This window comes from Sphaerodactylus townsendi, linkage group LG13 (assembly GCF_021028975.2).
Source record: "Sphaerodactylus townsendi isolate TG3544 linkage group LG13, MPM_Stown_v2.3, whole genome shotgun sequence".
NCBI classification, from domain to species: domain Eukaryota; kingdom Metazoa; phylum Chordata; class Lepidosauria; order Squamata; family Sphaerodactylidae; genus Sphaerodactylus; species Sphaerodactylus townsendi.
This window is the reverse complement of record NC_059437.1, coordinates 43,352,224-43,369,378: the sequence shown is the minus strand read 5'-3', so window position 1 is coordinate 43,369,378 and position 17,155 is coordinate 43,352,224. Positions and strand designations below refer to the sequence as shown.

Sequence of the window (17,155 nt, the reverse complement as noted above, 5' to 3'; positions counted from 1 at the left end):
ATTTTGGGAGAGGCAGAAAAAGTTTTCTCCACCCTGTGCATAATTTTATAAGTTATCATATTCCCCCATTCATCGTTTCTTTCCTAAACCTCTTCAGCCTTTCTTTACAGGGACGGTGTTCTAACCCCCTAAACATCTTTACTTATGAAAATGGGGTGTCTGTCAATCACTGTTCTTGGGAACAGTCATTGGATTTTACTGGTTCTGGTGGGTTTACCGGGCTGTGTGGCCGTGGTCTGGTGGATTTTGTTCCTAATGTTTCGCCTGCATCTGTGGCTGGCATCTTCAGAGGTGTATCACAGAGGGAAGTCTGTTTCACACTCTGTTTCTCTGTGTTTCTCTGTGATATACCTCTGAAGATGCCAGCCACAGAAGCAGGTGAAACGTTAGGAACAAAATCCACCAGACCACAGCCACACAGCCCGGAAAACCCACCAGAACCAGTTGAATTCGGCCGTGAAAGCCTTCGACAATGTCATTGGATTTTGTCTACTTGCTTAGCTTTGCATACAAAACTGTATCTTGATTGCATCATGTACATTTCACGACCTTTTAGCGCAGTTTGTAAACGTTTCTTTTCCCATTATCCAGGGCTGTGTGTGTATGAAGCCGGACACAAAAGCTTCGGACACTAGGAATCTGTTTGTTTTTGTGGTAGCACAATTGTTTTTGTTATTGGTGCCAGTGTCTATGTACCACAAGATTCTCTTTTGTTGCTGCGTTTAACATTGTAACCTCATGCAGATGGCCATAGTACTCAAAAGGTAAGTCTCCCTGAGCTCAACAGCATTGTCAGTTCCCAGAGAAATTTTTGCAAACATGTACTCCTAAACATGCTTATTATGCAGTAAACCTCCAGTATCTTCACTGGGGCCATCTCGGAATAAGATCAGGCTTGGTATGCACTTTTGCACTACAAATTTTTGCACTTTTGCACTGTGTTTCCTGGGGAGTAAATCTTTCAATAAGACACTTTTTACTCCCAGTAGGATTGTTTTATGAAGATACGATGTTGCGCACACTTACCAGGGAGAAGGAGTAAGTCTACTGAGTACAGTGGAAGTTACTCTAAACACGCTCTTAAATCACAACCCTAAACATTTACAGCGCAGTCCCAAATATGTTTACTTGTACCCGTTGAGTTCAATGAATTTTACTCCCTAGTAAATCGATTAGGATCATTTCAGCCTCCAGCAGATCATATGGGACTTAATCCCAACCGAGGGAGTAGACGGGCGGTCACCATGCACCTTCGTCATGTTTACTCAGGAGTAAGCCCCATTGAGTACAATGATTCTTACTCCCTGGTCAATAAATGCGATTAGGATCATTTCAACCTCCAGCAGATCAGGTAGGTCTTAATCCCAATTGAAGGGGCAGACGGGAGATCACCATACACCTTTTTCATATCTAATCAGGTGTAAACTAGCGAAGTCCAATGGGACTCTGCGTCGCAGGTAGGCGGCCGGCGCGGTCCCCACCTGAGCGAGGCGCCGCGGCCGGCGCGGTCCACACCCCCGCCCTCATTAGTCATTCACTATGCAGATTCCCAGCCTCGAGGCCACGCCCCTCGCCTCCCCATTGGCTGCGCGGCTCGGCGGCGGAGGAGAGGGCGGGGGGGCGTCGCGAGGAAGGAGCGGGGGAGGGGGGAGCGCGGCCGCCATCTTGTGCGTGAACCCAGATCCAAGCGGGCGAGGTGGCCTCCTGTGGAGAAGAAGGTCTTGCTGCCTCGGAGCTTCATCCCTCGGGGGACCCGGCTGCGAGGAGGAAGCGGGAGAGCCGGCTGAGACGAGGCACCCCGCCCGTCCTTTTCTGCCCCCTCCCGCGGGGTTTATGGTGCTGCGCTGGGGGAGGATGAACGGAGGATAAATGGTGCCCAAGGCAGACAGCGGCACCTTCCTCCTCCTCTTCCTCCTAGTGCTCAGCATCACCGAGCCGTTGCGGCCAGGTACGGGGGCTGCGAAGGGACACGCCACGGGAGGGAGGGGGTGGCCTAGGGGAAAGGCGAGGCTGCGCCTCCAAGTAGGGGAGGGGGCTGAACGAGGAACCCCCCACCAGACAGTTGGAAGCCCCTGAAGGCTTCTGAGTGCGGGGGGGGGGGCAGTTATTGAGTTTGGGGGAGAGACTGACACCCCCACCCCCCCCCCCAAGAAAGTGATCATTTCCCCAGAGCCTGCATCACTTTGAATGCTCGGGTTAAAAGGGAGTTTGCATTAACAAAGAGGGGCTGAATGCGTGGATTACCTGCCCTCCCAGGATCAGGGGGCGCTGGGGAGAGTGGGGAGCCTGCGTGATCTCCCCAGAGCCTGCATCACTTGGAACATCGGGAGTTGAATGGGGCACACTTGAATATTTGTCTTTTTCTCCTTTAAGGAGGGGGCTCCTCTCAGTTGGGAAGAATAAGGAGCCCCTGTGGCTTCTTGGAGGCTGTGGGTATTGCAATTATTGGGGGGGGGGGTGATGGTGGTCAGGGATTGTTTTGGCAATGGGGAGCTGAATCCTGAATTGAGGAGATCCCTCCTGTTTGGGTAAGGGAGAAGGGGGGGGTGCTTCGAGACTGAATCAAAGCACTGTTAAGTAGTTGGGATAAAGAGAGGTCTTTGTGTCTGTTATGGGGGGTGGCGGCCCTGTGGCGTTTCTCAGGACCTTTGGGTATTAGCAGGGCTTGAGGTGAAGGTTTGTTTTGATAATGTGAGTATTGGAAATCTCTTTTTGTCTAGGGAAGGAAACAGTGCGTTTGTTCTCTTGACAGGGGATCAGGATATTGTGAAGTACTTGGGGTGGGGGTGGTTGTGTGTTTGTAGCATCTGAATTTTTAGATTTTGTTTTACCACAGTGGAGGAGGCCCTTCTCCTGGACAGGGTGCTATCCTGACATCAGAGGGGATCTCTTAGTGTTTCTAGGGGTGAGGGTTTGTAATGGGGACTTCCGGAGGGTCCTACTTGGTAAAGTGTAGCATGGGGATGGCTGAATCTGAATTAGAGTGTTGCTGTGAAACTTGGGCTGAATGTTCATCTCTGTAATAGGTGACTGAATGCAGCCCTATACAGAGGATTTGAACGTGATTCCATTCAAATCAATATAGCTTGGAGTAACTCTGCATGGGATTGAACTGTAAATTTGGAAGAGGTGGGGGAGCCCCTGGTATTTTCCTGAGTACTGTGCATCAAAGTGTTGAGAAGTACTTGGGTGGATGTTTTCTGAGGGTTACGCTTGCTGAAGTGCAACTCCTCTCCTTTGTTCTCTGAATAGTGGGTAGCCGGCATTAGTTTCCTAGGAGCTGGATTAGAACACTAAAAGTACTCAGAGTGAGGAAGTTCTCAGAATTTGCTTTAGTAACAGGACACAAAGGCCTAATTCACATATGCAGTGGAATAATGTGGGAGGGTGCTGAGGTAGTAGAAGAGACTGTACCTTCTAATTGTACCTTAAGGATAGAATTTTGGAATACTTCCCTATGTAAATAGCAATCTGCAAATAGAAAATCAGCACATGGGGGAGAGAATCCAACTTCCTGCTGTGGTACTTTTTGGTTTGCATGGGGCACTTTATGCAAATGAATGTTCTAAGCTGGAATCCAGTACCTGCAGTTCCAAGTGTTGCATTCCGTTCTTCTACCTCACTCTTTGGGGTACATAAGCCAGGCCTAAGTTTGGAGGGATGCTTTAACTGATGATGGTAAAGGTCAGTTGGATCTGCAGTCCAAAAAAAACAAAAAAAGGAAATAAATGCTGGGGGCCAAAGCTCCCAGAAGAGTAAGGTGCTGAGTTTCAGTCAGAGGTCGAAGGGGCATGAGATATACCCTGGAGTTGTGGTATGTGTCAATTGGTCCAAGATATGATGTGGTGCCTAGAAAGGACTTGGGAAGATGTCCAAGTGATGCAGGGAGAAGAAAGACTGGAGGGCTGCTTGGGGCACGAAACGATGGTTGCCGTGGACTATGTTTTAACATGTGCAGGTCCATATTCTTTAAGAAGATGATTTAGGATCTTGGGGGGGGGGGAGTAACTAGGAAATTGAGTAACCAAGTTTTCAGGGGCTCTTTAAGCGTGACCTGACGGGTGTGATGTTTTCTAAGAATCTTTCAGGTGAAGTGTTGTGAGAGCATGGCAAGATGAGACCAGGAGTGTGTGTGGGAAGGAACGCACACATGCACAAGAAGGACAAGGCAAATGAGATGTTGGGACACATAATGATAACTGGCTGGGGTATATTACAAGCAGTTTTCTGCGGGTGCTTTTGTGGTAGCTTTGCTAAGAAGGTATTCTTGAGTTTGAAGTGGCTAAATTGCTATGCTGCTTTCTCTTGCAATATGCCAGTGAGGAAGAGTGTGTTCATAGCCTGTTCCCCAGGCTGGTGGAGGGGCAAGGACTAATGGCACCCATGCTTTGTTTGCAGGTACTTCTTTGAGATTTGTTTACTGATTTAAGCCTGCAGGTTCTCGATGTTTTAGCTTGCCGGTAGCCCGTTTAAGAAGAACTGCTTTCTCCACCAGTTGCGGCATGTAGAAGCTGTTTCAGTGATCAAGAAGTGGTGGCGTGTGCAGAATGAAGTTCAAAGTGCAGTGGAGGTCTAGCTGCTGATGGTAACTGGATTTGCTGCTCCGCTTCATTTTTCTGTGATGTGGTTGTGACATGCTACTGCTTGATCAGTTTTCTGCAACATTTGCACCTAGCTTTGGAGAAAGCCCAGTGAATTAACTCTGTGATGCATAGCCTCTCTTTGCTAAGTCAGGTTGCAGTGAACGGTGCTTCTGTCAGGAAAGCATTTGTAAGAGGCCATGATGTAACATTTCCAAAGAAATGTGGCCGAGTTACGTAAGGGTCTATTGCATGCGTATTGTGAACATGAACAGAAGTTGGGGGAGGGGGGCTTGAGGCTGTATTCATTGTGGACCTTGAGGAACAATTGTAAATCTTTGGCAAAACGTTCTTGCTGTGTTATATAATATTATTGCCGGCAGGATTTAACAGCTTCTGCTGTCTGTGCTCTTGTATTTGAGAGTATGATGGAACTTGAACTGTGATCTTGTAGCAAAACCGAGTTGCAGCTTGTCAGTTTGCATGATTGCAGATGCAAGCACTGTTGTGCAGCTCAAAGTTTAAGACCTAATGATGGCAATGAAAACCTCGAGGACGTACCCTGGCCTTTAGGGTTCTTCTTTGAAAGAACCTTTACAAACTGTGCTGCAAGACGACCGAATCTTTTATGTAGCTCTTTCTTTTCCCCTGCTTTATTTTAATGGCATTTAAAAACCTGGCCGTAATCTGAGCGGAGCTGACAGTTGGAAGCTTTAGTCCCTGGAACAACCGCAGTGACAAGGAAACAGCCTGTTGATTTTTTTCCCCCCATAAAAAATCTGCTCAAACTTTCTGCCTAATGCTTGGTGCTGCATCTGCTTATGGAAACCATGGTTTTGATTCGGCAGAACTATACGGTTTTGGGGGAAACTTGTCATTCAGCAGGAGTTGTTTTTTTTTAAGTCTCCACTGAGGTTTCTCGTGCTTACAAAGAGGCACTGCATTTTAATCTCTAAATTGCCTGTCTCTCCAGTAGCATGATCCCTGTCGTGAGAATTCTGGAGAAGCCCTTGGTTACTTCTCAGGTATCCGCGCGCACCTTGTATCTTCATTAGTTTGTGATCCATATTTGATCAGCGTATCCATGTGCGCTATTTAAAATTGTGAAGAAATGAGCTTAAAGGCGGCTTCTTTTAGTGTGTGTAAGTCTTGCATTTTGGAAGTTTAGCTTGTTGGCAGTGGAGTCTGTCTTCTGGTTCATGCACTCCATTAAGGAATTAGCATAATGGTGTTGAACACTGTAGATAAGGGAGCAACTGCGTGAGCCAGGAGATTACGTCAAACTCGTACTGTAATACACCTTTTCTCTCTTCTGAACAAACCGACCTCTCTGTGGTAGTGGATCCCTTTTTTGTATTTGACTACCAGCTTGCAAAGATGAAGACTTTAGCCCTCGATCTTTAACGCTTGTATTCAAAAGCCCTTTCTCGCGTGACATTTCAGAGCAGATCAGCTCTGAACTCAAACGTCCCTTTCTGTGTCGAGAACCTTAAGAAAAATCCTTTAGCTACTTTAAAATTGCCTGTTCGACAGTCTGAGAAGGGAGAAGAAGGCGAACCTCTATGGTTTTCAAGAAAGGGTGCTTTTCACTCTCATCTTCTCCTCTTTTGCTTAGCTCTCCAGCTGGTGAATTTCAGGAGGTGGCAGCACTAATCTCCCATCTGTCTCCCCTTCTGCCCCGACTCTTCCTTTCTTTGTGGAGAGGTTTCCCTGCCAGAAACGCAGTACAGTTAGATGCCTCCTCCTCGCTAGTGTCTGCTGTTCGCTGAGCTGTCCATGGTGACTGGTTGTCACTTGGAGCAACTTACCGTGCCCAGCCTGTCAATCCTTACAAAGAGATCTAGGCTGCTAATCTTGCTCTGACTGCTTCCTTCAGGAAATGTCTCCCAAGATAATATTTAAACAATAATTAGTGGAGTAATAGTTGGTATGTAATGGGGCGGGTGATACAATGGGGTGCAAACCTGTTTGAGGGAATTCCTCCTTGAACTTTACACCCCGAGAGCAGGAAATGTGAGGGATTTTGCAGATGAGCCAAGTGAATAGAAAGCAGAAGTTCATAAGGACAGATTTCTTGTCAGATTTTTTGAGGGCAAAGAATATTTTTTGAGACAGATCAATCCTTTGTGGCTATAGCTGGCTGAGAACCCCTTTCCTTACGCCACCTGTCTTGGAAAGGTCTATCAGACATAGAGAAAGCAGCAGCTGAGTAACCTGTATAGCACCTGGGGCGGCAGAGAGCCTCTTCCCATCCTACATCTTTGGTAACACTTATGTCCCAAAGTAGTATTTGAATAAATAAATTTTGTTCCATGTTCCCTTTTTGGGTAATGGTTTCCAGGAACAATAAATACTTCCTGTATATAATAACTGATAGGCAGAACCTTAATTTTGCTGCTAAATTAGATTTTTCTTTTAAACCTGCGTGAATCTTGTTCCAGTGTTCTATGTACCTAAACATTTCAAGAAGTATATTGAAAACATCTACGTTGGGATGAAGGGGAACAATTTAGCTGTGCTGTATTCTGAATATATTTTATCAGATATTATGATTTGAGCCATCAGTATTTTTCAGGCCCAGTTCATATGATTCTAATGTCCTGTACTTGGAGCAGCCATTGGAGACTCTTGTAAATAGTCCAAAGTACAACAGTCCGGAGTTTACCTGAAACACAGGTAAACATTGTCAAGGACACAAATCACAGAGGCAAGGAGTCCATCCTCAAATAATTGCAATGGCTGCCGATAGATCCATCACAGATTACAGTGTAGAAGGAAAGTGGGAAAGAGATAACTGATTCTCTCTCTCTCTCTCCCCCCGCGCCCCCAGTTCAGAATCTGTATTTTTTTTTATCCCTGCTTTAAATTGCCTTAAGTCGGTTTGGGTGGGAACCTTTGAGAGACAGTGTCAAAATATAATATAAATATGTACTTCTGTTTTGTCATATCGAGGTTATATCCCCAGCATGTTGCAACATGTGCATGAGCTCAGACTTTGGCCCAAGCACAGCTTGTGTAAAACAGAATATTGTTATGTTTCATATGTAAATGCAAGTGTGCTAAGGCTGCAAACCAGCATCATGAGAATATATGTGTGTGCAAGCCTCTTTGTGCTGGATACTTATATATACATATACAAACATGCATGTCAGTGTCATGTATCAATTCACTCATTCTATTTTAGCCATTTTTCTTGGCTTTGTGTACCTAAGGGACAGAATTAGGGGTCGGGTTGGCAATGGAAGGGGTGAACATTTGAACCACACTTGATTTACAAGGCCTTGTGGCCTACATGCTTCTTTCATGTACTAGTGTGCAGTTCTCCTTATACCAGTTGCTGTATGTAGCATGACGAATTTCCTGTATTAGGCAAGGTAGTGCATTTTCTCGGTTCTGAACCTACAAGATGTATGCATGTTACGAGAGGCGCTGCTGTGTCTTAATGGTAGAGCACATTCTTACAACAAAAGAGAAATTACACAGTCAGGACCTCAAAGATGCTTGCACACACTTATGTTCACGTAATACAAATAAAAACAAATACAAAACTAGTGTGTGTCATGTCAGGATACATTTGATCACAAGAATTTGAAAATTACAACTGCTGCACAAGAGCATTTACAGCAGTTGTAGCCTTCAGGTTCTCGTAATTAAATGTTTTTTGCACTGCAGTTGTAACCTTCAGATTCTTGTAATCCAGATACATGTAATGTCTCTTTAGCTTTACCACAAACCCTCTGGAATCCAGAGACTTTTGGCACCCGCTGTTCAGCTATTAGGGCTGATGTTGTTACTGGAGGGTTGTGGGTTCAAAATGACATATCCAAGACCAATGGCAGCATCTTCCAGTTAGAATGTATGGTACTTGGTCTTGTGCTCAAAAAGTTCCCAACGGAGCTTGCCCCAGCCACAGGCTGGTCCCAGGTGCCCTACCCTGGATAGCCCTAGGCTGGCCTGATCCCTTGTCAGATCTCAGAAGCTGAGCAGGGTTGTCCTTCCTTAATATTTGTATAGGCAACCTCCTAGGAATACCAGGGTCATGATGTAGAGAGGCAGCCCAGGCCAAACCACCTCTGAATGTCTCTTGCCTGAACATCCGATGGGATTTCCATAAATCGGCTGTTACGTGATGGGGAAAAGATCCCAGATGTCAACGGGATTTCCAAGGGCTGTTTTGTGTGTCACCCTGCAGGCCATTAAAGCTGGTCTTCGGTATATTCTTAACCTGTTGGATGACAAAGATGGCAAAAACCCTGCTTAAAACCACAGCCTTCATAATTCTGGAAATATAAACTGGAGTCTTGTGTCACCTTTCTAGCAAAAAAAAAAAGGCATTGTGTCTTTAAGATGCCCCAGGGCTTCAGTTTCTTTTTGCTGTGGCATACTAACAGGGCTCCCCCTCTGGAATTATGCTAATACTTCAGAGTTGGAGGCTAACTAACCTGCTTGTGTTAATTAACATTGGCATTAACCTGTTTCAGTTGCATCCAATCCTCCCCCCCCCCCCCCAACTTCCTTGCTGTAAGATTAATCGGGCTTGAGAAATGCTGACAAGTTCAATTTAATGCCTAAAATGATCAGGGCAAGAAGCCTTTCATTGGTTTATTGTGTAGAACTGTTATTCGGATGATTATTGCTAAGGGCGATGGAATGTTTTACATATTTCTTCAGAGAGCTATTACTGTTTGGCGGGGATTTTAGCAGGGGCTAGCTTTTAAAAATATTAATCTTATTAGTAGTCAGCAGAGCTGAGTTGCTGTTATATGGTGTCGTTGGGTGTTGGAGCAAGCCATTCACCGGGTTGCTTAATGACCCATTGATTTCTCATTTTTATAGCAATCTCCCCATACCATGGGTAATCAAGGTTACCTGGAGGAAATAATTTAATGTTGTTAAAATCTTGTGTGTGTCTCAACTAATCAGTGTTGGCTACAAGGTTTGCCATTTCAAGGATAATTAAAAATTGATTTGGATCTAGTTTTGTCATTAATCTGAATATACGTTGATTTCGGTTCCTTTATGCTGTACATGCTGCACTAGAATTTGGCACAAACAGTGAAAATCTATAAACGCCTAGCTTTTGTATTATTCAGACGTGCAGCCTCCGATCTTGAATTTAAAAAGATGCATTAAAGTGGTGTGAATTCAGGCTTGTTTGCATGAGACTACTTTCAAAATGATACTGCTGTTACAGGAGTAGAGATAAAGGTATTGTGTGGGTGCTGTGTGGTTTCCGGGCTATATGGCCGTGTTCTAGCAGCATTCTCTCCTGACGTTTCGCCTGCATCTGTGGCTGGCATCTTCAGAGGATGCCAGCCACAGATCTGAAACTAGCGTCGAGGAAAATTAGCTGCCATCGGCTGTGAAAGCCTTCGACAAAGGTATTGTGTGTCTTTAAGATGCCCCATGATATGGCAGAAATTTATAACACTGATGTCGGGCCAAGGGGATAAAGAGAACTTTGTCTCTTCCTGTAATACTAGAAACTGAAGTCGCCAAGTGAAGTTGGGCTGTAGGTTCAAGTACAGACAGAGCAATTCATTGATGTATGATGAAGTGATCATTAGATTGGAGGACTTTGGAAGGAAAATAGATAAATTCATGGAGAAACTGTGGTTATTATCTGTGATATCTAAATGAACCCACCATGTTGAGGGGCAGTGTATCCCTGAGCTCTGGTTGCTGGAGGCAACAGTAGGGGAACCTGGTTGCCTTTGGGGTTCCTGGGGACATCCAGGGAATGAGAACAGTGGAGAAGATGGACCTTACTTCTGATCCAGGAAAGCTGTTTTTGTTGTCTTGCAGAGGCTTCTTAAATGTGGTGTACTGAAGAAGAAGAAGTGTTGGATTTATATCCCCCTTTCTCTCCTGTAAGGAGACTCAAAGGGCTTACAAACTCCTTTCCCTTCCTTCCTTACAACAAACACCTTGTGATGTAGATGGGGCTGAGAGAGCTCTAAAGAACTGTGACTAGCTCAAGGTCACCCAGCTGGCGTGTGTTGAAGTGCACAAGCTAATCTAGTTCACCAGATAAGTTTCCACAACTCAAGTGGCAGAGCTGGACCTCCTCTAAAACTTGGTGAAATTGACCACCTCTAAAACTTGATGTGCTTGACTAAGCAACTGACAGACTTGTTAAAATTAGGCTCTTATGGAATTGTCTTTTATTGCCTTATATGACTTATGCATTGCAGGGGAGGCACTCTGGCCATTTCTGTACTTTGGCAAAAGTTGCAAGCTTGCTCGCGCCAGACTAATTTTTGCAGTCGAAAAGATCACTACTGTTGGGTTTTTGGCTTAAAAAAGAAAAAAAATTGTGATGATAAAAACTAAATGGTGCACAAATCTTCCTGCATAGTATTACAGCTGGTAAATGTTTAAAACCCTAGTTTGATATCATGAGGACAGCATAGTGTATTAGAGGCCTCTTTTACGCAGGGGATGGCTAAAAGTTGCACTCAGGTGGAGCCATATTGTGTGGGGCTCTGTGGAAATGGGGCAGGTGACTTACCTCTGTCCAAATAGTGTCTGATGCAGCCCTGAGTCCAGCTGTTGTATTGACTGCTCAGAAGTACTTCAAGTAGGAGGCAAGACCTGCCTAAGCTGATTTGGACGGATGCCCAGGCAGCTTTGCCTTGACCACTCACATGGTGCATCTTAATTGGTTCAGGAAGCCGGTGTCAACTCGCCATCCCTCTTCCTTTCAGAGACAGGGAAAAAAGTCTAGAATCCCATACCTCTGTTGTCTTTATTGGCATTTCCAGTTGAAAGATCAATCTGGGTTTCCATACTAGACTTCCAGCACAAAGTCTGAGGATGTCAGGGTGTAGAGTAGTGCTACTTTGCATTCGTACAGTCATGAGGAAAGGTCTTGTGTATGTGTTTTAATAAATGAAACAGAGTGACAGGCAGTTTTTACCTCAACTTCAGCCTTTGTCCTTGTTAATCTCTTTTGTTTTCCTGAATTGGATGAAAATCCACTGTTCCCTTGTTTGTGGGTGAGGCAATGGCTTTCTTTGTCACGAGGCAGTATTTCATCTGGGAACTCCTTCGCCCATTATGCATGGAGTGGTTGCTTTGGGACTCTTCTCTGTGTAGTGGGCTCTCCTTTGGTTTCTCTGTTAATACACGAGGAGGCAGAGAACTCTTCTGGGCCTGGTTCCTTTAACTTCAACCATCAAGTACTCCTTAAGGGCACAGATCTCATTTTACTTGGTAGTCAAGATTGCTGGCTTACTCCTTTAAAATGCACTTATATCAATATTACGGTTCCAAAAATAATCCCCCCTTAAAAAATGATAGATGCGAAGCAATTTCCTGGATCATAGGCTGCTAAAGAAGGGAACTGTCCTAGAGCTGATATTCTGTCCCCCTCCCTTCCACACACAGGGAGACTTGTTATTTCCAAGCACTCTTTGTTGTTGTCATATCAACATCTTGATATATCAATATGAGAAGAAGAGGTTGGTGTGTTTTGGCTAAGCCCACGTGAGCAAGCGTCTTTTCTGTGACTTGAGGCAGCTGGCAATATGGAAGGCATGAGGAGAAAAGCGACAATGGCAGTGAGGAGGCTTGCAGCGGGCAGAGGGAAGATGTCTGGGGCAAAGCAGGGTGGGGCTGTTTCTTACTGGGGAGAGTCGCGGTGTCTCTTGGTGTAGTGCTGCTTCTTCAGTTCTGTCACAGGCTGCTACGTTCACCCACTTTGGAGACGTTCACCCACTTTGGAGACGACAGCCATGGACTGTCTTGGAGGCCACACAGAACGCAAGCGGGACTTGGCATTCTGTTGGCACACCATGTTGGCACATTCAGGGTGACTTTCCTGTAGAGGTTAAGACTCCTGCTTTCCCATTGGGCTGCCTGCCCTGTATTGGTGCACCATGTTGGCGCATTCAGGGTGACTTTCCTGTAGAAGTTAAGGCTCCTGCTTGCCCATTGGGCTGCCTGCCTTGTATTGGCGCACCATGTTGGCGCATTCAGGGTGACTTCCCTGTAGAGGTTAAGACTCCTGCTTGCCCATTGGGCTGCATGCCCTGTATTGGTGCACCATGTTGGCGCATTCAGGGTGACTTTCCTGTAGAGGTTAAGACTCCTGCTTGCCCATTGGGCTGCCTGCCCTGTATTGGCGCACCATGTTGGCGCATTCAGGGTGACTTTCCTGTAGAGGTTAAGGCTCCTGCTTGCCCATTGGGCTGCCTGTCCTGTATTGGCGCACCATGTTGGTGCATTCAGGGTGACTTTCCTGTAGGGGTTAAAGCTCCTGCTTGCCCATTGGGCTGCCTGCCTTGTATTGGCGCACCATGTTGGCGCATTCAGGGTGACTTTCCTGTAGAGGTTAAGGCTCCTGCTTGCCCATTGGGCTGCCTGCCCTGTATTGGTGCACCATGTTGGCGCATTCAGGGTGACTTTCCTGTAGAGGGTTAAAGGCCTGCTTGCCCATTGGGCTGCCTGCCTTGTATTGGCGCACCATGTTGGTGCATTCAGGGTGACTTTCCTGTAGAGGTTAAGGCTCCTGCTTGCCCATTGGGCTGCCTGCCTTGTATTGGCGCACCATGTTGGCGCATTCAGGGTGACTTTCCTGTAGAGGTTAAGGTTCCTCCTTGCCCATTGGGCTGCCTGCCTTGTATTGGCGCACCATGTTGGCGCATTCAGGGTGACTTTCCTGTAGAGGTTAAGACTCCTGCTTGCCCATTGGGCTGCCTGCCCTGTATTTCTGTTAGAAGCTCCCATGCACGGGTCTGAACTACGTGATCTAAATACTAAAAATGTCAAGGTGTGCAGTGTGCTCAGTCTGGGTTCATGTGGAGTGAAATCTACCCATGTAGGCTTGTGTGCCGTTGAAAATCCCTGTGATGTCTGTGGCACAGGGGGCTCTGGGAGGCAAGCTCCATGAAACAGACGTACGGAAGATCAGCAGAGGCCTCTTTGTTTAAATGGTCCTTTTGTAGCTTTGCAAATATTTGATCGTACTAGCATGTACACTTACAAGGCACAGTCTCGCCAAAGTCAAGCCTCATTGATCTCAACTGCGGAGAGTTAACTGTATACTAATTGAATTTGCATTCCACTTTTCTTCACTAAATCCCAAGTGTCACATGTAGGGTTTCCTTCCACACAGGGAAGATCTGCTGACCTTCAGCACCATTGGAGCATCGAATGCCTTCGGAACAGAACCTGGGAACTGGCATTGAAATCAGTGGGGCTTGAAGGATGTGTGTTGGTTAACCCCCATAGTCTTTAACACTTACAGGGCCGCAAAAACTGGATGAAGTTGTTATTTTCAATCAGTGTGAACAATACATTACGTTGTGCTTGCCTTTCTCAACAGGCTGGGTGGGATAGTCCCATCAGGTCTGAAGTGACCCGTTTTCCTCTCCAAATGGCTCGTCCAGGCTGAAGAAAGCCACCCCCTGCCTCCCACCAGACAAAGATTCCATCTAAACACCTCTTGCATTGCCCAAGCAACATGTGGGGAATTGCATGATTTTCGTGGCTTCAGGTTGTTAGGGTCTCCCCACTCTGCTGGTGTTCAAAATAACACTGATCCTAAACCATGAAGAAGAAGAAGAAGAGTTTGGATTTATATCCCCCCTTTCTCTCCTGTAGGAGACTCAAAGGGGCTTACAATCTCCTTACCCTTCCCCCCTCACAACAAACACCCTGTGAGATGGGTGGGGCTGAGAGGAAACTCCAGCTGTGACAGCTAGCCCAAGGTCACCCAGCTGGCATGTGGGGAGTGTGCAGGCTAATCTGAATTCCCCAGATAAGCCTCCACAGCTCAAGCGGCGAGCTGGGAATCAAACCCGGTTCCTCCAGATCAGAGTGCACCTGCTCTTAGCCACTGCACCACTGCTGCTAAGGAATTGAATGTCGTGATGACGAACCCTCAATCAATAAGGGAGCAGGACTTACAAAGTCCCTCATTGCTCATAATTTGCCACCCCAACATTCGATTCTGTGTGGTGCTAGAAGCTCTCCCACCTTCCCAGACAGCCAAGCCGGGTGGTGGAGCAAATGCTCCACTGCCCAGCACCCGCCTCCTGCCCACCCCCCAAACTGCCAAGCGGACAGGCCCTCCCTCCCCACCCCCAGCAGCCTTCCCCGGACCCCTCGCACCCCTCCCCGCCTCCCCCTTCCACTCCCAACACCCAGCTCCGGCCCGCCAAACTATAATTGGAAAGAGTTCCTGTATATAAGAATTGTATTTCATTAAACGTCACAAAGAAAACTGGATCTTTGCCATTGCTCTGCGGTCCCTCTCCTTCTCACCAACTCTCAATATTCAACAAAGATGAAATAGATTTTTCTAAAGATCAGACTTTGTCGTCAGGAATGTAGGTCACCAGAATCTGTCAGAATAACAGACAAAGCACAGCGGAACTTGTGCATTTTAGTTACCAGATCTTAAGCCAAAGGACTGCGGCCTTTACAGTTTCAAAGGCAGATCAACCATGATGTCTTTCTCCCAGTACCCTTTGGTTCAACCTGATGTGTAGTGCAGCTTAACCTAAGGAAGATTTCATCACGTTGGCTCTGCTCCATTTCAAGACTTCGGCAATCTCTGATTTAGTTTGCGCTCTCTCCCCCTCACCGTTTTTGTTTAACTTCTAGCCTGAAGAAGTATTCTGGTAAGATCAAAATCTTACATTTACTCAGTGACATTTTACTCGATTCTTTAAAAAGGTGTTATCCTATATTTGGTTTCAGATTTCTCCCTAGACTTAACAAAGTTAGATTTCTAAAGAGGCAAGTTGAAGCATGTTGCAAATCCGGACGACTGTTCTGAGCAAAGTAGCAGCAGCAAGAGTTTGGAAAATGTAATTCTAAGCAAAGGTGGTACCGTTGCCGCAAAGTTGAATGCGGGTTGCTGTCACTGTCGTTTGACTTTCCCTCGCACCGACACTTGTCCCGAACTACTTCCTTTATTTACTTGGTGCCAGGAAGCAATACTTTCCTCACCAGTGGTTTGGAAGGAAGTGTGATGTTGAATCAAGTTCCTGTCTTAGTTAACGTGCAGCTCTATTTAGCTGAAGGGGAGTCTTCTGTGGTAGCAGCGGCATCTAATCCAGAGAACCAGGTTCGATTTTGCACTCCTCTACATGAAGCCTGCTGGGTGACCTTGGACCAGTTGCAGTTCTGTCAGAACTCTCTCAACCCATGCAGAAGTAGGCGGTGGCAAAACACCACCCGAGTGTCTCCTTGCCTTGAAAACCTGCACAGCTGTCAAACTCGCAGCCCTCCAGATGCTATGGATTACAGATGCTGGCATGATTCTGGCAGGGGATGATGGGAACTGTAGTCCATAACATCTGGAGGGCCGCGAGTTTGACACCTATGGCCGGGTTCCCATAAGTTGGCAGCGACAGGGCACTTCCCCCACCAGCACGAAAGGGAGCATGGCGTTTGATTCCAGTTCCTGTGTTATGTAACTTGTAGCTCTGTTCAGTTGAAGAAGAGGCTTTTTATTTGAAGATCTGTGGACGTTTGGAAAACACCTCTCTGTTTTTCAGCATAAACAAGAATGGGGGGAAGCTGGGGGTGGGTGGGGAGGGGAGGAGGATTGTCAACCCTGAGGCATTCCATTCACATAGCTCTAGTGTTCTTGCCAATCCTCATGTTCAGCCAAAACAACAAATTTCTTCAGCTTGTTGATCTTCCCTGGGCATGACGTCTGGTCCTTTCAGAACAAAAGACCAAGTTGCAAATGTGGAGCCTTAGCTAGTGGCTTATAGGGGAAAGGCACAATTTACTGCTGTCCAGGTTCGTATAGGAACCTAAAACTAAGTTGGCTGTGATCTCAGCATGATGCGCTGAAACGAGCCCCAGTGTTGACAGCAGGATTGATGGCTGCGGCTCAGAGTCGAGCGCATGCTTTTTATGCCGGAGGTCCCGGGTTCAGTCCCCGCCGTCTCAAGGTGGGAGGGTGTGTGTGTGTGTATGGGATAGCTTCTGCTGCAGTGGGTCTGTGAGAATTGGCGTTGCATAACACAGAGTACAATGCTAGAACAAGTATTGGGCTCAACTGTGACATCAAGGCAAGCCGTGGTTTGTGCTAACCATAGTTTAGAATTCAAGCGTTATTCGCTATTATCTGGATGTAAAGCGATGGTTTATTCATTGATGTGTTCCTCCAAAGCATAATGCGAATCATGGTTTCTGGTAGTTTGGCCTGTAACTTGTCAACTCAGGCGTCTTGGTGAACCGTAGTTAAGCATTGCTAGCCAAGTTTTGCCCTGATGCTTGAATTGGCATTTGTTTTGCCTGTGACAATAACATACCGGCCAGTTGTTGGATCCAAAATTTTTAATAACATGTTCCGATGGTGGTGGGATTCAAACAGTGGCGCCGCCGCACACACGCACCTCAAGTTCCTATTGGGCAGGGAAGTTGCTTTAGTAACCCCTTCTCGGCACTCAGAAAAAATTAATGACCACTTCTAGAGAGAACTGGTTGGATCCCACCTCTGATACCGGCCACCTCTACATGAGTTATGTCCCGTTTATAGCACAGCCGGCCTGCAGTCTTCCTTTCCACTCATGGCAGGGCAGATTCCACACTCTAAGTATAAGAACAAA

The 17,155-nt window shown here is 46.4% G+C and overlaps 1 protein-coding gene across 2 annotated transcripts in view; it reads left to right on the top strand.

Annotated features, from left to right (window-relative positions):
• The first annotated feature begins 1,622 nt into the window (after window positions 1-1,622).
• Window positions 1,623-17,155, top strand: part of DGCR2 (DiGeorge syndrome critical region gene 2) — a 76,813-nt gene continuing 61,280 nt past the window's right edge. For both annotated transcript variants that reach the window (XM_048514108.1, XM_048514107.1), the window contains exon 1: window positions 1,623-1,948. In XM_048514108.1, the coding sequence (XP_048370065.1) occupies window positions 1,870-1,948 (79 nt within the window). In that variant the 5' untranslated portion in view covers window positions 1,623-1,869. The remainder of the gene's footprint in view (window positions 1,949-17,155) is intronic.